Genomic DNA, 21,853 nt, shown 5'->3' on the forward strand with positions numbered 1-21,853 from the left:
ATAATTTTTTTAAAACACACAAAACACTGTTTAAAACAGCAACGAGAAATGCCTCAAAAAAGCATGAATTGTGAAACTATGACAATATACTTAAGAACGTTATACAGGTATATTGTATTTATGATATCAAAATCAAAAATGAGCATACAGACCAGAGTGCCATTTTAATCCAGGTGTTAAAAATACGTAAATATGTTTCCAAATATGTTTTTCTCTATGGCATAAAATTATTAATGGTATTAATTCAATCAATTATTCTTCTGACTTTGTGCCTACGTTGCCCTCAGTGTGTTGAGAGCAGAGAAATCATTTCCATAGAGAGGAGGCTTTGCATCATCAGCTGATCCTCCAGAGAACTGAGAAGGTTTATAGTCCTGTGACTTCAACACTGCAGGACTCACATCTGTCAGTCAACACAGCAGAAAGCACAACCACCATGACTCTCATCACCATCCTCATCTGGACGCTGACCTGCTGCTGTTTTACAGGTTCATTCACTCAGCAACATTTCCAACATGATGTGCTGCTTTTTCTCTCATTGATTTCTGCTGATAAATGAATGATTTGTTTTTGTCTGCAGGAAGCAGCGGTCAGGTGACTGTGACTCAACCTCCAGTAGTGACATTTACTCCTGGAAACACTGTCACTCTGACCTGTAGGACCAACCGAGCTGTTTACAGATGGTCTGATGGTGATGAGGGTATGTACTGGTATCAACAGAAGTCTGGACAGACTCCAAAGCTCCTGATAAGATATGCGAAAAAGCTTCAGTCAGGAACACCAACTCGATTTAGTGGCAGTGGAAGCAGCTCTGACTTCTCTATGACCATCAGTGGAGTTCAGGCTGAAGATGCAGCAGTTTACTACTGTCAGAGTTTCCATGAAATAAACAGTGCTTATGTGTTCACACAGTGTTTTGTAGTTGTACAAAAACCTCCCTCAGTCAGACTGCAGAGAAACTGAGCTGTTACAGCAGGAACTGACTGCAGCTGCTGAAGAGGAAGAAACTCTGACACAGACCAGTGAACACAGAGCTGACAGTAACCTCACCAAGCACTAAATACTCATCTACACTTCTTTTGGGGAATTCTGAAATATCCACTCCCTTTTATCATCTTCAATGCCCTGTACCAACATAGAGCAGGGCAGCTATCTGAACACTGCTCCAACAGAGGTCGATCATCTTGTTAATAATTTTGCCTCCTCACTAAGTATGACTCTGGTTACTGTAGCTCATGAGAAAAAGAGATCCTCAAATCAAAAGTACTTGACTCTGTGGTATAACTCTCAAACACGCACCTTAAAGCAGATAACTTATAAGCTGGAAACAAAATGGCGTAAAACAAAGTTAGAAGATCATCTTTTTGCTTTAGTTTGCTGCATTATAAGAAAGCCCTCTGTAAAGCTAGAACATCTTTCTATTCATCACTGATTAAAGAAAATAAGAACAACCCAAGGTTTCTCTTCAGCACTGTAGCCAGGCTGACAAAAAATCAGAGCTCTTTTGACTCAACCGTTCCTTTAATGTTAACTAGTAATGACTTCATGAACTTCTTCACAAATAAAATTTGAACCATTAGAGAGAGAAAATACTCATAATCGTCTCACAGATGTAATATTATCTACAGCAACTTTCAGTGCCATTAATATTCATATAGAGTCTTTTTCTCCAGTTGGTCTTTCTGAGTTAACTTCAGTAACTGCTTCCTCAAATCATCAACGTGTCTTTTAGACCCCATTCCTACAAGACTGCGCAAAGAAGTCCTGCCATTAATTAATGCTTCAATCTTAAACATGATCAACCTGTCTCTAGTAATCGGCTATGTACCACAGGCCTTCAAGCTGGCAGTAGTTAAACAGTTACTTAAAAAGCCTTCTCTTGACCCAGCAATCTTTGCCAGTTAGTCTTAGCTTTCTTTCATGTCAAACATTCTTGAAAGAGTAGTTGTCAAACAGCTAACAGATCATCTGCAGAGGAATGGTTTATTTGAAGAGTTTCAGTCATGTTTCAGAGCTCATCACAGCACAGAAACAGAATCTGCTTATAGCCTCCAGTGTTGGGGAGTAACGGAATACATGTAACGGCAACGAAGAACAGAGGTAACCACGCACTAAATATAATAATAATAATGATAATGGATTGGATTTATATAGCGCTTTTCAAGGCACCCAAAGCGCTTTACAATGCCACTATTCATTCACTCTCGCATTCACACACTGGTGGAGGCAAGCTACGGTTTGTATACACACAAAAGTAACAAGAAAATGGCAGACAGGAGGGAGACACAGCTGAACCTAATTAGACAAGACAACAGTGATGCAAAACCCAAAACACTGAACACTGGACGTGGGTGTTTTAAAAGAGGTAAAAGAGGAAATACAAGACAGAAAGCCACAATTCCCAGAATAAAACTTAAAACAAAAACAGAAAACACTGGGTTGCAGTGTAACTGCTGAAGCTCTACTCTGAGCAGTGGTCAGGGTCAAGTGATGTTTCCAGTAACTCAGGTTATAATGTTTGGCTTTCTGAGTCAAGGTGAGAGTTTTTTTATTTGTTTGTTTTTAATTCTGTTTGTGCTGCTCATGTTTCTCTGATTTAACCTGATACATTTTCTGTTGTTTTTTCCTCAAGATTCACATCATTTTAGTCCTCATTTCAAAGTCATTTGCCAAAAGTTTTCTAACTCTGTTAAGCCAAGCCTGTAAGGGACTGTGACCGTCAGCACCACAGGGAGTTGCTGCCGGACTTGGTACCTTTAGAAACCTGGACAGCCTCCCAAACTCAGGAACTCCATCTTGACTCCAAGGCAGTAGATCTGGTTCTCAGTACACTTTATCCACCAGTGATCTTCAGGCAGTAGATGCTGCAGATTATTACTGTGGGTTACCATGGTAGTGAAGTGTTTACACAATGATTCATGGCTGCATAAAAAATTTCTTCACTTTGGCTGAAGGCTGCGGGTGTAGAGTTTTTTAACTGCAATGAGAATAACTAGTCTCTCTCTCTCTCTCTCTCACACACACACATGCACACGCACACATGCACACACGCACACGCACACGCACACACACACATGCACACACACACACAAACACACACACACAAACAGGTATTTGTTTGTAGGTTCTGTTTTGAATGCTTGCTGCGCTTCACTGATCCTAAACCAGTTTAAGAAGAACCAGCGGGAAACATCTGTGCAGAGTCTCTGACAGTGAGATTTTTCATAATGATGATGATGTTACTGACTTCACTGCTCATCACAATCATGCTCAGACTTCAAGGTGATGAGTGATGTGGTTCTGTTATATTCTCTGTTAATTTGTACTTTACATCACACTGTCATTTTAACAAAGTAACATATTTTAATTTCCAGGATCAGATGCCAGTTCATCTGTGACTCAGTCTCCTGTGTTTAAAGCTGCTGCTTTGGGGGAGACGGTCTCTCTGAGCTGTACAGCCAGTAAAGGAGTTGATGATGATCTCAGCTGGTATCTACAGAAACCTGGACAGCCTCCCAAACTGCTGTTTTACCAAATCAGCAGCCGTGAATCTGATACTCCGAGTCATTTCAGCAGCAGTGGATCTGAGCCTGAGTTCACTTTGACAATCAATGGAGTTCAGGCTGCAGATGCAGGAGATTACTACTGTATGGGAGTGTATTCTGACCCAGCATTCACACAGTGATTCAGAGTCGTACAAAAACCTCCCTCAGTTACTATTTGCAGTGTTGCAGCTGTGAGCTTCTGATACAGACTCTGACATGCATCACTGGTTCACTGAGTCCACTTTCAGAGGTGGAAACTAAAATATGTATTCATTCCTGATCACATCATTAAGAAGATTTTAAATTAAGTAACACTGTTTAGAATCTGCAACATATTATGCTTATCTCACTACATTTTGTATTACTTCTAATTTGCTGTGGATAATAAGGTAATATGAAAATAATTTTGTTTATGCAGTACATTTTAAATCACAAAGTTATAGGGTGCTTCACATTTTAAATAAAATCAAATTATAAGAAATACTTTTTTATATCACAGCATACATAAATACATATTTAAAACTAATTGGTGACAACAAAGGTCAAAATTAAACCGCCACATGATCGGGATAACGAAAACTAGCAAAAATTGCAGAAAAATGTATTTGGTTAATTTTATTAATTTGATTAGTAAAATTTTAATATTAATTCTACAGTTTGCCAGAAGGCCACGTAGGGAAGCAAGAGAACATGTGTTGTTCTTTGATGATACTTTGAGTCAGACTTTTGCAGTATTAATTCCTTGAGAAAACCAGACTGGATGGGCTTAGAGGCTCAAAATCCAAGTCTTAGTCAAAAAACTTGCACAGAAAATTCATCTAGTCATCAAAACCAAATATTGAACCCAGACCCTGTACACAGTTTTTAACTTAATCAGCTACTTTGATTTGAACTTAACAATGATTGCATTCCATACATGAACATGTTGTTTGTATTTGTTTTTTCAGTTTCCTACCACAGGGTTGGAATCAGGTGTTAAAGTTGGATTTGGGAGGTTGAAAGTTCAGCTGTAGCAGGGCAGCAGCGACTTTACATTTTGCAACATATAAGACCATATTACATTCGTGATGGAAAATATTCCAACTCTTCACCAGTATAAAGCTGGATTTTAGTTGGTATCTTTGTATCTTTATCTTTTGTTTCAAAGGTCAACAGCAATCGCTGACTTTGCACACAAATAAGCCTTTAAAAGCTTCTCCCCAAGAACAAAACAAAAGTGATTTTTCTTAAGCTGTGATTTTATTTTGTGATTTTTACTTTTATTACACCCTTTTTTAAAGTCAACATGGATAATATTAGCTGATAAACTTAGCATGCACATCATTAGAAAGTCAAATGTTTGCAGAAATATCGCAACAGCAGAAACATGTAGCTTCATCAAAATATAAAACACATCATATGCAGACAGGAAGTGTTGCTGAAGCTCTACTCTGAGCAGTGGTCAGGGTCCAGGCTTTGAATGACGGGGCTCTGTCCACTCAGGCTGGCCTCACAGCTCACTGAGCCCGCCTTCTTCCACTGGTCTGCAGAGAGACTCAGGGTGCTGCTCCAGCTGTAGCGGCCATCTGTCCCCAAGACCTCCAGGCTGGTTGAAACCCCTGAGGATGTGCTGGTGCTCCCCACCTTCCAGCCCAAATTCCAGTTTGAGGGGAAGCCCCCGGTGGCCAAACACACCACAGTGGCACTACTCTGTTTGTCTTCCTCTTTGGATGGAGGGAGGACAGTAAGGGTGGGCCTCACCACACCCGCTGGAGGAGAAAAGGTTGAAGATAACCGAAAAAAGAGATACAAATGTACAAACATAGGAATAAATATATATTTAGTGATTATTGATCAAACCTTTATTATTTCATGATGTTTTACAGTTAATAACTTGACCCTGTGATAATTTTCTTATTTGAAACTGACAAAGCTAAAGCACTCATGAGAATACAGTTAAAACTTCACATCTGTTTCTTTCACTTCCTTTAAACTTCATTTAAAATTGATCAACCATGAACACAAAATTGATCTAAATATACTGAGTTAATTTCCTTTTTCTAATATAAGTCGACAAAACATAATTCAATATTTGTTTTTATTTTATAATTCCTGAGTAAAAATACATTTTAAATCAAAGTCAGCTAAAACGTCACTATCACAGATTTTATTATTGTAACCGGATAATATTTAAAGTGAAATGAACCCAAAAAACCATCAAAATTTGTTTTCTGTAAGTTCAGTTCCTTAAAAGACCGAATGAATATTGATTTAAGAAAAGTTTCTTCCAAAATGTTGCCATGACATTAATAATAATCACTGAATTTAATTAAAGTTCTGTTTAATAGATTGATTTAAATGCTTAATAAATACTATGTTTATCAAAAATGACAAATTTCTGGTACTTACAGCCAACGATGAGTTTGGTTCCTCCACCAAAAGTGTACCACGGTGATACAAACTCATTAAGTGGCCGTACAAAAACCTCCTGCACTCTGAACAAACCTCTAACCACTGAAAATGAACCTTTTTTTCAAGTAAAACATCACAGTACACCTGATTAAATGCAGAAGATGATTTGACTAAAGTGACTTAAAATTATTTAATGAATTTAAATCATAATTGTCATTACTGTATTTTGAGTATTAAGAACTGAACGACAAAACGGAATTTTCACATTACACATATAAATTTTTTAAAACACACAAAACACTGTTTAAAACAGCAACGAGAAATGCCTCAAAAAAGCATGAATTGTGAAACTATGACAATATACTTAAGAACATTATACAGGTATATTGTATTTATGATATCAAAATCAAAAATGAGCATACAGACCAGAGTGCCATTTTAATCCAGGTGTTAAAAATACGTAAATATGTTTCCAAATATGTTTTTCTCTATGGCATAAAATTATTAATGGTATTAATTCAATCAATTATTCTTCTGACTTTGTGCCTACGTTGCCCTCAGTGTGTTGAGAGCAGAGAAATCATTTCCATAGAGAGGAGGCTTTGCATCATCAGCTGATCCTCCAGAGAACTGAGAAGGTTTATAGTCCTGTGACTTCAACACTGCAGGACTCACATCTGTCAGTCAACACAGCAGAAAGCACAACCACCATGACTCTCATCACCATCCTCATCTGGACGCTGACCTGCTGCTGTTTTACAGGTTCATTCACTCAGCAACATTTCCAACATGATGTGCTGCTTTTTCTCTCATTGATTTCTGCTGATAAATGAATGATTTGTTTTTGTCTGCAGGATGCAGCGGTCAGGTGACTGTGACTCAACCTCCAGTAGTGACATCTACTCCTGGATCCACTGTCACTCTGACCTGTAGGACCAGCCAAGATGTTTACAGAGATTTTGCTGATGATGATTATGTATTCTGGTATCAGCAGAAGTCTGGACAGACTCCAAAGCTCTTAATAAAATGGGCAAAAACACTTGAGTCAGGAACACCATCTCGATTTAGTGGCAGTGGAAGCAGCTCTGACTTCTCTATGACCATCAGTGGAGTTCAGGCTGAAGATGCAGCAGTTTACTACTGTCAGAGTTACCACTACATAAACAGTGCTAATGTGTTCACACAGTGATTTGTAGTCGTACAAAAACCTCCCTCAGTCAGACTGCAGAGAAACTGAGCTGTTACAGCAGAAAATGACTGCAGCTGCTGAAGAGGAAGAAACTCTGACACAGACCAGTGAACACAGAGCTGACAGTAACCTCACCAAGCACTAAATACTCATCTACACTTCTTTTGGGGAATTCTGAAATATTCACTCCCTTTTATCATTTTCAATGCCCTTTACCAACATAGAGCAGAGCAGCTATCTGAACACTGCTCCAACAGAGGTCGATCAAATTCAAATTCAAATCAAATTCAAAAATTCAAATTTTATTTGTCACGTACACAGTCATACACAGTACGATATGTAGTGAAATGCTTGGACAACTGCTCGTGACCTAAAGAAAACAAAAAAAGGAAAAGGCTATGAATAAGATAGGAAATAAATATGAAAAATTAAAAAGGGTAAATTTAACTAGGAAGGAATAGAATATAAATTAAGGTTAAAAATGAAATAACTGTACAACACAAATTAGAATGAAGGGTAAATTTAACTGGGAAGAATAAGATAAAGATAAATATATAAATTAAAGTTGAAAATAAAATAACTGTACAACAAAATACACAATATAGAACTATATAAGAATGTATGAAGAAATCTAAATATAAATAAATATATACACAATAACAGCAGCTGTACAAGTATTAACCGGAAATGAAGAATATAGTGACCAGTGTTGTGCAAAACCAAAGTCCAGAAAGTCCAGTGTGTGTGTAAGAACTGTATGTGTGGGTCAGTACTGTGTGGTGGTGTGATTGAGAGACCGTATCGCCTGCGGGAAGAAGCTCCTCCTCAGTCTCTCTGTGTTGGTCTTCAGGGAGCGGAATCGCTTTCCTGACCTCAACAGAGAGAACAGTCTGTTGTTGGGATGGCTGAGGTCCTTCACGATCTTCCACGATCATCTTGTTAATAATTTTGCCTCCTCACTAAGAATGACTCTGGTTACTGTAGCTCATGAGAAAAAGAGATCCTCAAATCAAAAGTACTTGACTCTGTGGTATAACTCTCAAACACGCACCTTAAAGCAGATAACTTATAAGCTGGAGACGAAATGGCGTAAAACAAAGTTAGAAGATCATCTTTTTGCTTTAGTTTGCTGCATTATAAGAAAGCCCTCTGTAAAGCTAGAACATCTTTCTATTCATCACTGATTAAAGAAAATAAGAACAACCCAAGGTTTCTCTTCAGCACTGTAGCCATGCTGACAAAAAATCAGAGCTCTTTTGACTCAACCGTTCCTTTAATGTTAACTAGTAATGACTTCATGAACTTCTTCACAAATAAAATTTGAACTATTAGAGAAAAAATACTCATAATCGTCTCACAGATGTAACATTATCTACAGCAACTTTCAGTGCCATTAATATTCATATAGAGTTTTTTTCTCCAGTTGGTCTTTCTGAGTTAACTTCAGTAACTGCTTCCTCAAACCATCAACGTGTCTTTTAGACCCCATTCCTACAAGACTGCGCAAAGAAGTCCTGCCATTAATTAATGCTTCAATCTTAAACATGATCAACCTGTCTCTAGTAATCGGCTATGTACCACAGGCCTTCAAGCTGGCAGTAGTTAAACACTTACTTAAAAAGCCTTCTCTTGACCCAGCAGTCTTAGCTAATTAGTCTTAGCTTTCTTTCATGTCAAACATTCTTGAAAGAGTAGTTGTCAAACAGCTAACAGATCATCTGCAGAGGAATGGCTTATTTGAAGAGTTTCAGTCATGTTTCAGAGCTCATCACAGCACAGAAACAGAATCTGCTTATAGCCTCCAGTGTTGGGGAGTAACGGAATACATGTACCAGCGTCACGTATTTAATACAAAATATGAGTAAATGTATTTTGTTACAGTTACCATTTAAATGGGTGTCCCTCACGCCAACCGGTTGCGGCAGATGGCTTTGGTGTTATTTTTGTGCCTCTATTCTGTGCGAACCTAAAGAAAATTTGCAAGATCAAATGTTGCATTTTGAGGAGAAAATTATTTTGAGTGAAAAAAGTTTAATTTCAGCAAACAAGATTCATTGTTGCTCAGTTGTTGGCTTTTGCTCTTGCTCAGATCTCTGCTCTGTGTGCTCACAGACATCTGCAGACCTGCTCTCACACATAATAACAGCCCTTCTGAGCGAGAGGGGCTGTTATTGTGTGTGTATGGATAATAGCAAAACTGAAATACATTTCTTGCGTGTAGCAATGAATTTTGTCTGCTCAAATTAAACAAATACACTGACACAGAGATGCACTCACCCCCCTCCCAAAGCCTCCCAACGACTCCCAGTGCTTACTCCAAACCAAAGTAGGCAGGCTAATATGTCCAGCGCCAGAACACTGGCAGCAAGACCAGACTGCCGTCCACATGGGTTAACTCTTGCCCAGCCCCCCACTCCTTTGCAAGTCATGTGAATTTATGTTGAAAACAATTTCCCTAGGGACAAATTAATTATTAATAATCAATCAATCAATCAATCAAAACTCCCTCAGCATGTCTGTTATTAAAACAAGTTTACTGATTGAAACAGTTGCACTTTTTTATTTACGTACATAAACTAATAAACTATAATGCATTCTAATGATTTACTAATGAAAAAATACTCTATGAACTATACAATGCTGATAGAAACTATAACGTGGAATATATCATTTTCTGTATTTTAAAAATGTATTGTTGTGATAGAAATATGAGGTTTGATGGAGCATTTGTATTTAATAAAGTTTTGTGAAATTTCCACAAAGTTGTTTTTCTTAAGCTGTGATTTTACTTTGTGATTTCAACTTTTTTTACAGCATTGTTTTAAAGCACAACATGGATAATATTCGCTGATAAAATTGCGCATCAATAATGAGTCAAACATTTACAGGATTATTGCAACAAATGAAACATGTAACTTCATCAAACTATAAAACACATCAGATGCCAACAGGAAGTGTTGGTGAAGCTCTACTCTAAGCAGTGGTCAGGGTCCAGTGATGTTTCCAGTAACTCTGATTGTAATGTTTGACTTTCTGAGTCAGGGTGAGAGACTTTTTACTTGTTTGTTTTTAATTCGGTTTGTGCTGCTCATGTTTCTCTGATTTAACCTGATACATTTTCTGTTGTTTTTTCCTCAAGATTCAAATCATTTTAGTCCTCATTTCAAAGTTTTTTGCCAATAGTTTTCTGACTCTGTTAAGCCAAGTCTGTCAGGCACTGTGACCATTAGTGCCACAAGGAGTTGCTGGACTTAGTTACTACCTTCAGAAACCTGGACAGCCTCCCAAACGGCTGTTTCTCAAAATCAGCAGAGGCCAGTCTGATACTCCGAGTCATTTCAGCAGCAGTGGATCTGAGCCTGAGTTCACTTTGACAATCAATGGAGTTCAGGCTGCAGATGCAGGAGATTACTACTGTATGGGAGCATATAGAGGCCCAGAGTTCACACAGTGATACAAAGTCTTACAAAAGCCTCCCTCAGTTACTATTTGCAGTGTTGCAGCTGTGAGCTTCTGATACAGACTCTGACATGCATCACTGGTTCACTGAGTTCACTTTCAGAGGTGGAAACTAAAATATTCCTGATCACATTATTAAGAAGATTTTAAATTAAGTAACACTGTTTAGAATCTGCAATATATTATGCTTATCTCACCACATTTTGTATTACTTCTAATTTGCTGTGGATAATAAGGTAATATGAAAATAATTTTGTTCATACATTACATTTTAAATCACAAAGTTATAAGGTGTTTCACATTTTAAATAAAATCAACTTATAAGAAATAAGCTTTTATATCACAGCACACATAAATACATATTTAAAAGTAACTGATGACAACAAAGGTCAAAATGAAATAACCAAATGATCAGGATAACTAAAACGAGCAGAAAATGCAGAGAAATGTAGTTGCTACAGCCTCAAACGACTGACTGCAATAACATGCTGTTAGCAGTGGTGCTGCACAAACATCAGCCTGGCCATGAAGGGCTTTAAATTTGATTAATAAAATTTTAATATTGATTCTACAGTTTGCCAGAAGGCCACACAGGGAGGCAAGAGAACATGTGTTGTTCTTTGATGATACTTTGAGTCAGATTTTTGCAGTATTAATTCCTTGAAAAAAACAGACTGGATGGGCTTAGAGGCTCAAAATTCAAGTCTTAGTCAAAAAACTTGCACAGAAAATATGTCTAGTAATCAGAACCCAATACTGAACCCAGACCCTGTACACAGTTTTTAACTTAAATAAAATTAATCTACTTTGATTTGAACTAAACAATGATTGTGCTTCATGCATGAAAATGTTTTATCAGTTTCCTACCACAGGGTTGGAATTAGGTGTTAAAGTTTTATTTGGGAGGTGGGAAGTTCAGCTGTAGTGGGGCAGCAGAGACTCAGCTACATTTTGCAATAAGACAAAGTTCCATTCACCATGATGGCTATTTTCCAACTCTTCACCGTATAAAGCTGGATTTTGGTTGGTATCTTTATTTTTTGTTTCAAAGGTCAATGACGATCGCTGACTTTGCACACAAATAAGCTTTTAAAAGCTTCTCCCCAAGAGCAAAACAAAAGTGGTTTTTCTTATGCTGTGATTTTATTTTGTGATTTTTACTTTTCTTTACACAATGGTTTTAAAAAACAACATGGACATACTTAGCATGCACATCAATAGAAAGTCAAATGTTTGCAGAAATATTGCCACAGCAGAAACATGTAGCTTCATCAAACTATAAAACACATCATATGCAGACAGGAAGTGTTGCTGAAGCTCTACTCTGAGCAGTGGTCAGGGTCCAGGGTTTGAGTGACGGGGCTCTGTCCACTCAGACTGGCCTCACAGCTCACTGAGCCCGCTTTCTTCCACTGGTCTGCGGAGAGGCTCAGGGTGCTGCTCCAGCTGTAGCGGCCGTCTGTCCCCAAGACTTCCAGGCTGGTTGACACCCCTGAGGATGTGCTGGTGCTCCCCACCTTCCAGCCCAAATTCCAGTTTGAGGGGAAGCCCCCGGTGGCCAAACACACCACAGTGGCACTACTCTGTTTGTCTTCGTCTTTAGATGGAGGAAGGACTGTGAGGGTGGGCCTCACCACACCCACTGGAGGAGAAAAAGTTGAAGAGAACCAAAAAAAAGAGATACAAATGTACAAACATCTGAATAAATATATATTTAGTGATTATTGATCAAACCTTTATTATTTCATAGTGTGTTACAGTTAATAACTTGACTTGTGATCATTTTCTTATTTGAAACTGACAAAGCTAAAGCACTCATGAGAATACAGTTAAAACTTCACATCTGTTTCTTTCACTTCCTTTAAACTTCATTTGAAATTGATCAACCATGAACACAAACTTGATCTAAATATACTGAGAAAATTATTTTTGATTCTAACAGAACTCCACAAAACATAATTCAATATTTGTTTTTATTTTAAAATTCAGTGGTAAAAATACATTTCAAATCAAAGTGAAGTAAAACGTCACTATCACTGCTTTTAATATCTTAACAAGAGAATATTGAAAGAAGCAAAAATAACTAAAAGAACATTACAATTTGTTGTTTTGTGTTATGTAAAAGACTAAATGAATATTAATTTAAGAAAAGTTCATTTCAAAATTGTGACATCAACTTAATAATAATCACTGAATTTGTTCAAAGTTCTGTTTTGTAGGTTAAAAATATGCTTAATAAATACCACATTTTTCAAAAATGACAAATTTCTGGTACTTACAGCCAACGATGAGTTTGGTTCCTCCACCAAAAGTCCACCACAGTGATACAAACTCATTAAGTGGCCGTACAAAAACCTCCTGCACTCTGAACAAACCTCTAACCACTGAAAATGAACCTTTTAATATAAAACATCACAGTACACCTGATTAAATGCATAAGATGATTTAACTTAAGTGACTTAAACTAATTTAATGAATTTAAATCTTAATTATCATAATTGTATCTTTAGTATTAAGAACTGAAAGACAAAACTTAATTTTCACATAAACCTAAACATACTTTTAAAACACACACAAACAAACAAAAAACTGTTTAAAACAGCAAACAGAAAAACTTTTAAAAAATCATGAATTATGAGGCTATACTGAAGACAGTTTTACAGTTATATTGTATTTGTTGATACCAAAATCAAAAGGTAAGAATACAAACCAGAGTGCCATTTTAATCCAGGTGTTAAAAATGCATAAATATGTTTCCAATATATTTTCTCTATTCCATAAAATCATTAATGGTATTAGTTCAAAGCAATTTTCTTTTGATTTTGTTCCCCACATTGCCCTCAGTGTGTTGAGAGCAGAGAAATCATTTCCATAGAGAGGAAGCTTTGCATCATCAGCTGATCCTCCAGAACTGAGAAGGTTTATAGTCCTGTGACTTCAACACTGCAGGACTCACATCTGTCAGTCAACACAGCAGAAAGCACAACCACCATGACTCTCATCACCATCCTCATCTGGACGCTGACCTGCTGCTGTTTTACAGGTTCATTCACTCAGCAACATTTCAAACATGATGTGCTGCTTTTTCTCTCATTGATTTCTGCTGATAAATGAATGATTTGTTTTTGTCTGCAGGATGCAGCGGTCAGGTGACTGTGACTCAACCTCCAGTAGTGACATTTACTCCTGGATCCACTGTCACTCTGACCTGTAGGACCAACCCAAAAGTTTATACTTGGACAGATGGAGATAGTAAAGTAGCTTGGTATCAGCAGAAATCTGGAGCAGCTCCAAAGTTGGTCATTTACTTGGGTACAACACCCACAAGTGAATTTTCTTCTCGATTCTCTGGCCGAGGAGATGGAGTGGACGCAGCAATGACCATCAGTGGAGTTCAGGCTGAAGATGCAGCAGTTTACTACTGTCAGAGTTTCCATGAAATAAACAGTGCTTATGTGTTCACACAGTGATTTGTAGTCGTACAAAAACCTTCCTCAGTCAGACTGCAGAGACACTGAGCTGTTACAGCAGGAACTGACTGCAGCTGCTGAAGAGGAAGAAACTCTGACACAGACCACTGAACACACAGCTGATGAGCACTTAAAGACTTAAGCAAGCAATAATAATCAGAAAAATCATTATTTACTGTATTTCTAAGGTTTAATTTATTTAAAGATATTTTAAAGAATCTAAAGACACCACATAATTCATTTATGTTCCCATTTAATTACCACAAAACAAAACAGGTCTTACTCGAGTACACATTTCAGTTATTAAAACTGAAAATGAAAACATTCTACTTTTCCCTGCTATCAAATATCACCAGATACAAAAGATATGGCAATCTAAATGTCACCTTATTTTTTTTCACTGACTGGTTTAGGATTCCCAATAAAATAAGAAAAAGGGGAAAAGAAAAAGAAAACTCCACAGCCTCAAACAGAGGCCTCGGGCATTTCTTTTTAATGTCTGTGAAAGATTTATAAGCAACACAATTATAACCATCAAAATTAGACTTAGTGAGTCTGATAAATCTTTTCTGTGAGATTTCTAAAAATAAAAAAAAAATACCAATAACAAATTAATTTTCTATGTTAGGAAATACAGTAAAAATCCGTGTAATAATTTGGATGATCTAATAATATTTGATCCGTTTCAAAGCATAATGTTAGTGCTTTCAATTAAAAATTATTTCTTATGAAGATGCAACAAAAACTCAAGTATCACTGATCTTATGTAGGGTGTGAACAGTCTGATGTTATACGAGTTTTCTGTGATTTTGGTTTTTAACAGGTTCATCAGGTCACTAATGTAACAAAGCTGAATAATTATTTCACTTTGCATTTCACACACAAATTTTCTCTCCTCGTGCAAACATGGTATTGGTTTGACTGTATGGGTTTTGTTTTGAATGATTGCCAGTTTTACCAGTTTAAGAAAAGTTCATCTTTAATCATCAGTGATATACAGGCTGTAGATACTGGAGAGTGTTTTGCTGACTGTAACCTCACTAAGTACAAATTACAGATTTAGGTTGATTGATTGTATTACATGAATTTTGTCTGAATTTTGAAATAGGGATTTTAAAAATTCTTACACCAAGTTCTGTTCTGTTCACATTTCCTGACAAAGGTGGCTGTTTAAATATAATAATGATAATAGTAATAGTAATAATAATATTAAAGGTCATGTTACGTTTACAATGTAACATGACCTGTAAGATTGCTGATCATGCTAAAAGCATGTCCAACATGTTCCAGCAGTTCCACCATGACTCCCATCACCATCCTCATTCACACTCTGACTTACAACTGTTTAATAGATCAGAAATACTTTAAACACAGAAAATAATTTCATCACCAAAAACCCAGATTAGCGCTCATATAAATTCATAAATTTGCAGGCACTATGTTAGTCTTGCAGATATAAGCATATTTTTGGCGTTAAATAAAGACATAGTGCATTATCATTCATCACAATGTTCAGTCAAAATTTAATTTTACAAATTTGAGGCAAAAATGTAAGTGCATAAAATGAAATTGTATGCAGATACAAGTGCATCTATTTTCTTTTCCAATCCAGGGTGGTGTTGACAGAAAACACAATATTGCTTTTACTTTTTAAACTCGAGGAAATGTTTGCAGAATATGCCTGCATTTGTAGCTGTAAAAAATACTTTTACAATTTTTACTAGTTGTTTGAGTTAGACCTACTCACCAATCACTGATCGTGCACTGTGGCACAATCAAAAAATAACTCTCACTTGGTCGTAATTTCGCTTAAATTCACAAGAGGGCAGTGTTGACGTAAACTAGGATTGCAAAGGGAAGGTAGGGGTCTGCTCGAAAAAGTAACGTTTTCCATTTGCGACACAGGTGAGTGCAGATATACGGAGGTGAAATACACCAAGCGTTACAAAAGCAAATGCACAGCGTGTGAGGTCTTGTGCAGGATTTCTTACTTGGAGTATGTGACTGAACTGGTGATTCCACCATAAGTTAAACAACCACAAGATATTTGCTGGAGGCTAAGTGGAGCTTCTATTACGTTTTTACAATAAAGAGGTTTCCGCGTTCTTACGGGAAGTTGATCTTTGGTCAGTGCGGAAGGGAAGTTTAACTAGTCTACGTTCTAACTAAGGTGCTTCCAGGCGCACGTCGTTTTATCAGATAGATTGTCCTTACTTTGCATAGACCCACAGAGGCTTCGCGATTCATTTATCATTATGTCATCTTTGCTTTAACGCATCCGCACCTGGCGTCGATTATTGCGCGCTCTCTTCTCTCGGCTTATATAGGCTACTCTGAAAATGAGTGATCCGAGAACAAACTGTTTAAAAACAGCACTTCAGTTGACTTCTCAACTAATGTTGGTAGGTGAGACTTTTTCAGCCTTGCTACAGTTTTTACTGTATTATCTTGTATTCTCCTTCCAATCATATTACCAAAATTAACTTTATTAGAGTGATTAATAGGGTTTTTACTTTTGCCAAGTGTTGATTCTTTCTTCTGTTTAAAATAGTAAATACAGTATTTTTTTAAAAAAAAAAAAAAAAAAGCTACTGATATAAAAGATGTTGTTTGCGATTTTACATGTAAACCTTAGTGCCGAGTCACATGTCACGCGACAGAGAAGGTCATGTGAGAAACAGGAACTACAGAAAAATCAGAGTAAGGGAGAGTGGAAGATTTATTATTATATTTCTTTTTATAATCATGCCTGTTAAAAAACGTATTTGTACATTTTAACAGTCCATGTTTACTTCCCTTTATTTTATTTTATTTTATTGTTACACAGTGCAAACCTATGATTAGTTCTGTGGTAACTGTATGAGTTTTTTAACAAAGTTAGTAACATAAAAAACAAGCTACACACCTGAGAACAGTAGAAAGAACCAATGCTCTCCTCGTTCTTCAAATAATTCATTTTAAGCCATTCATATTTGAATTTTCCTCTGAATTTCCTGGACAAAAGAATAAGGAACATGTATAACTGCTGTGAGTTATTTTTTAAATTTGATCATACCTCTGTGATTTTCTGGAAACAGTGTTGAATTAAATTAACGCACAGTTATAACAGCTAGGGTAAGCCAACAGCAATGCATCAGTGGGTGGAAGGTTGCCAGCTGAATTCCAAGAACTATGATGTGAGGCATGTAGCCCAACTGGTGTAGTAACACTTCTGTAGCTGCTAGGTTAGAAAGCTTCCAGGTGAAAATAGGTTTGAACAAAGTATCTTGTAAAAGAAAGAGTTATTCTCTTTGGACACGTTGTTGTGTGTACGATGAAACCAGAAGAGTTGGCAGATATTGAGCTTAGCAAAGATGGCTTGGCAAAACAGGAGACCTCTTACTAAGTTATTGTCATAAAGAAAAGATGTGTGGTTATCTGTGGTGATAACCCATGAAGCTGTATATAGCATGTGTAAATATAACTTTTATAATTTCTTATTCTAATTTATCAGGCAGTGGGGATACTGGTGTGGCTGAATGGAGTTTACCTGCTGATAAAGTATGGAGAGAATAGCCGCTTTTTTTCAGAGTCCTACATGACCCTGACAGTTTTGGTCATAGTCACTAGTGCTGCGTTGCTATTGGTCACCGGATGCCTCGGCTCCTGGGTGAGCCTCAAGGATTCCATCTGTCTACAGGGACTGGTGAGGCTGTCAGTCTGTTTGTGACTGTGATTATCTCTATGTGTATGTAGTGTTTGGAGTTTACATAAAAAAGTGTTTTCTTCTCCAGTTTGTTTACCTCCTAGTTGTGGTCTTTTGTGTGAAAAGTACGGCTTCAGCACTGGCTTATTTCCACTCAGTGACGGTATGTAAGATTACTTAAAAATTAATAAGCATTGGACAATTGTGCTTTCATGATAAAAGAAGATTATTCTTGGGATAAAGAGGCATATGTGTTTTTGCTCCTTGTCTCTTCCAACTTTTTCTTTAGCTGGATACAGAGATGGCTCCCTTCAGTGGAGTGTTTGAGAACTACACCGGCAGCAGCGAGGACTCCAATTCTCGATCTGTGGATGCTATGCAAGAGGAGGTTTGTACTTTAATATGTCACATGGACATGACTATGAATCCCTACAAAAGCTTTTTTTTGTTGTTGTTGTTGTTGTTGTTGTAAAACTTGTGTAGCTTGTGCAGCAGTAATACTGAAACAACAGCTATATCTTCTAAATAGATGATGTTTTAAAAATCAAAATATATAATCTTTCCTTAATGGAAATTTTCACTCAAGAGGATATTTAGGTATTGACTGAAAGCGTCCCATAAGATGCCTATAAAGTGCTATAATTTTCAGCCCTGATCTGCTTTACCTCATCCAGAAAAATCAGGCTTAAAGTAAGTTGTCCATAATACATGGACAAATGTATTATGGTCAGATATAATACATGATATATTAAGAAATTCTAATAAAAAAACAAATCCTGTTCATACTCATGTCAATCAAATATAATATATGTACATTTTGACAGTTTCCACTGTCTTTTACTAACTTGTGGTGATTTTTTTTGGTCTCCGTTAGCTCAAATGTTGTGGTGTGAAGAACTACACGGACTGGCTGGAAACCACCTGGTTTAATAAAAGTGGAGGGCTCAGGTTTCCTTACAGTTGCTGCAACGTTACTTTCCCCACTTGTAATGGCACTGTTTACCAGCCATGGCAAATTTACACACAGGTAGACATGTGCATCCTGATAAATTCATCAAGCTTCTTCATGAAGGTTTGATTAGACCCATATGATTCTCTGATTTTCTTGTTCATTGACTCAATCTTTCAGGGCTGCCAAGAGGAGCTGTCGAAGGTCATACAGTTTGTGCTGAAAATGGACATGTGGAGCTCCCTATTAGTTTATGTGGTGGAGGTTTGCATATTGTGTATACATTGCATATAAAATGCACACCTGAAAGAAAAATGAAACACTGGGAGACTGTTATCATGAGAGCAAGCTTTAATCTTATCTTTAATTTTAGTTTGGCCAAATATTTAGCACAATATCTAATATGTAAATTCAGTTTTATTTATACAGCGCCAAATCACAACAACAGTCACCTCAAGGTGGTTTATATTGTAAGGGAGACACTATAATAATACATACAGAGAAAAACCGAACAATCATATGACCCCCTATGAGCAAGTACTTTGGCGACAGTGGGAAGGAAAGACTCCCTTTTAACAGGAAGAAACCTCCAGCAGGCCAGGCTCAGGGAAGGGTGGCCATCTTTCTTCCACATGCCTTGGAAGAGAAAAAGAGATTAATAACCAGTATGATGTCAGAAAATAGACAAATGCACAACAAAATTTCCAAAGCCTGGACTGACATATTGAATTGACCTATTTTGTCAAACAAAAAAATCTAAAATCCAACTCAATTAGTAGCAACCTTTTAACATTAAGGACTGTTTACAAAGATGTGCTGCCAGCTGGATGCCGAGTAAAGCTCAACAACTTTCAGGTCCTAAGCTTGTGACATTGGAAATAACATTTCACTGCGCACCATTATCACTGCCTGTGTGGAAGTCCATTTGACATATAGTGTTATTTATTCCATTGGCAAAATAAAAATGTTGTTTAAAGCAGTCGTTAAAAACATGAACAATAATTTGATAGTTTTTTATTAAAATCTTTAAAATGTGTCACATTTTAATGAATATTTAAACTTTTCACACTCCATTTTCTCTACATCATGTTAACTAAGGTGGTTAACAACATAAAAGCTCATCTGTTACAATGATGAATCCACCTAAACATCTTCTACATCATGCAATTTATAAATGGTTTTACTTCATTTAGTGGTGTTAGATTGAGCTTTTAATCATAAATTCTTACACATGTTTAACACAGGCTGCAGAAGGTGATTATTTGCCAATAACCAAAATCCTGCTCTTTTTCTTTCTTCTCCTGCAGATTGGGTTGTTTGTGATGGTGAAACAGCTCATGAGAACAAATAGATCTACGAGGTACCAAGTACTGGAGAAAAACTAAAGATGCTCTAATGGATGGAAGATCACTACACTTTGAATAGATATAGTTCAAATGTCAAAACTATTGAGTCATTTGCCGGTACACTATGAAACATGTAAAACTGGAGAAAGTCGTTTTGTGTAATACATGTACAGATGTCTATTGTTATCACTGGATTGTCTGTCACCAAAAGACTGACAGTTTTTTGCAATAAACATTAGAATCAGAATACTTTAATAATCCCTAAAGAACTTATGTAATTATGTAAACATACTGCAGAACTGGCCTGTGTGGACTTCTGGCCTGACAAAATGTAGGCAAAGATGGGGCAAAGGGCTTAGAGATATATCCTAAATTAGGTTTGATCAATATGAGTTACTGTCAGACTTTTTTTGGCCTACAGAGGGCTGGCACATTTCTGCTATAGCTCTCTCAAGCAATATTTGTGTTGAGTGTGTGTGGTTGAATTGTGGTAAGTTTGTATCTTGATTGTCAGTGCATTACTGTATGTGGAGAATTCCATCACTGCCTGTGTAATAATGTTTTGTTATTAGACTGAAAGTGGTGCATACAGAATTACTTTATAAAAGAAATATAAATGAAGTGGAAACTAATTGTATACTTTACATTGCATTTAGCAATTTAAGCTTCTCTGCACTGATATTCACATGTGATCCCTATCCCTATGGTCACTAAATTGTGACATGGACTTTTAAGATATAATAATATTTTTCAACAAGTCAACCAACAAACTATTTTTCGTTTTCCTTAAGACCCAGAGAAATATTCACCCTTTGCCAAAACCTGGGGTTTGTCCATTTGATGTAGATGAAAAATAAACCTAATGATGCCATTGTTGGAAAGCCAAATTATTATTTTATTTTCTATTTTATATAGACGTGCCTTTAACAATAATGCCCTCTGATCAAAGAAGCTTGGTTATCCCTTATTTATCAAGTGCCTCATCATGTGAGCCAAGGTGTGAAAAAAGGTGTGGATCATTACCACCAGATGTTTCGGCTGAACCACTGTGAGATCCTATCATGTGATCTATTGAGGTCACCTGACACAGGAATGTAATGTCATGTATTTTTTTTTTTAATACTGTATAGATTTTCCTTACTAATTTACTTTTTGCTGCAAATGATTAGCTATTTCAAACTCCACTAAGTAAAAAAGGGCAACTTTTCTGAAAAGTTTTTATGTTGGATTTGCATGCTGGGAATTTAGTTACTTGTACTTCTTAATCCTATACTCCCAGTCATTTGTCTGAAATGTCCGAACCTGTCAAAATAAACAATTTGGTTTTCCAGTATAGTAAGCCAGGTGAGAGTCATTTTAAATTATGTTAAGCAAGCAAAGAAAAATGCTCAAAATGCTCAAAAAAAGAAGGGGAGGAGAGGGCAGTGTGAGTGTAGTGCTAGGACTTTGGATGTGAGCAGCGCTGGAAATTAGCACAAAACATGAAGTTCTGATGGATGAGTAGCTTGTGTTTTTGTACTCATACTGTAATAGTTTGTGTGTGTGTGTGTGTGTGTGTGTGTGTGTGTGTGTGTGTGTGTGTGTGTGTGTGTGTGTGAGAGAGAGAGAGAGAATATGAGATGCTGTGTTTTAGGGCCCAAGAAAATATCTGCCTGTAGCAATTTTTCATTACGGCTTGGGGTCAGTTTTTGTGGGAAGGTTATAAGGTTTATAAGCCAATAAGACTCCCTAATGTCAAGTATTTATTTTAAAGGGTTAAAAATGGAAAATAAAAATACACGTTACCTCCTTACAAAGATGTTTTAATGATAATATTATT

At 36.8% G+C, this 21,853-nt stretch overlaps 2 protein-coding genes and 2 pseudogenes across 4 annotated transcripts in view; 2 read left to right on the forward strand and 2 right to left on the reverse strand.

Annotated features, from left to right (window-relative positions):
- Positions 1–4,775: 4,775 nt before the first annotated feature.
- On the reverse strand, positions 4,776–6,648 carry LOC146646776 (Ig lambda chain C region pseudogene; annotated as a pseudogene). Its single transcript, XR_014908722.1, has 3 exons — positions 6,612–6,648; positions 5,934–6,050; positions 4,776–5,293 (listed from the first exon to the last, which is right to left on the reverse strand). The product of XR_014908722.1 is annotated as an Ig lambda chain C region pseudogene (transcript).
- LOC146646777 (immunoglobulin lambda-1 light chain-like) overlaps positions 6,540–21,853 on the forward strand; it is a 41,046-nt gene continuing 25,732 nt past the window's right edge. Inside the window, exons 1-2 of the mRNA XM_085390865.1 lie at positions 6,540–6,698; positions 6,791–7,110. Of these exons, the coding sequence (XP_085246991.1) occupies positions 6,647–6,698; positions 6,791–7,110 (372 nt within the window). The 5' untranslated portion in view covers positions 6,540–6,646. The remainder of the gene's footprint in view (positions 6,699–6,790; positions 7,111–21,853) is intronic.
- Positions 11,809–13,577, reverse strand: LOC146646778 (immunoglobulin lambda constant 2 pseudogene; annotated as a pseudogene). Its single transcript, XR_014908878.1, has 3 exons — positions 13,541–13,577; positions 12,864–12,980; positions 11,809–12,226 (listed from the first exon to the last, which is right to left on the reverse strand). The product of XR_014908878.1 is annotated as an immunoglobulin lambda constant 2 pseudogene (transcript).
- On the forward strand, positions 16,080–21,602 carry tspan37 (tetraspanin 37). Its single transcript, XM_085390864.1, has 7 exons — positions 16,080–16,456; positions 17,548–17,739; positions 17,828–17,902; positions 18,029–18,127; positions 18,614–18,766; positions 18,869–18,952; positions 19,996–21,602. The coding sequence occupies exons 1-7, from the start codon at positions 16,394–16,396 to the stop codon at positions 20,071–20,073; spliced, it is 744 nt and encodes a 247-aa protein (XP_085246990.1). The 5' UTR covers positions 16,080–16,393; the 3' UTR covers positions 20,074–21,602.

This window comes from Rhamphochromis longiceps, linkage group LG19, assembly GCF_057381845.1.
Source record: "Rhamphochromis longiceps isolate RC_006_pf linkage group LG19, R_longiceps_female_GT1.1, whole genome shotgun sequence".
NCBI classification, from domain to species: domain Eukaryota; kingdom Metazoa; phylum Chordata; class Actinopteri; order Cichliformes; family Cichlidae; genus Rhamphochromis; species Rhamphochromis longiceps.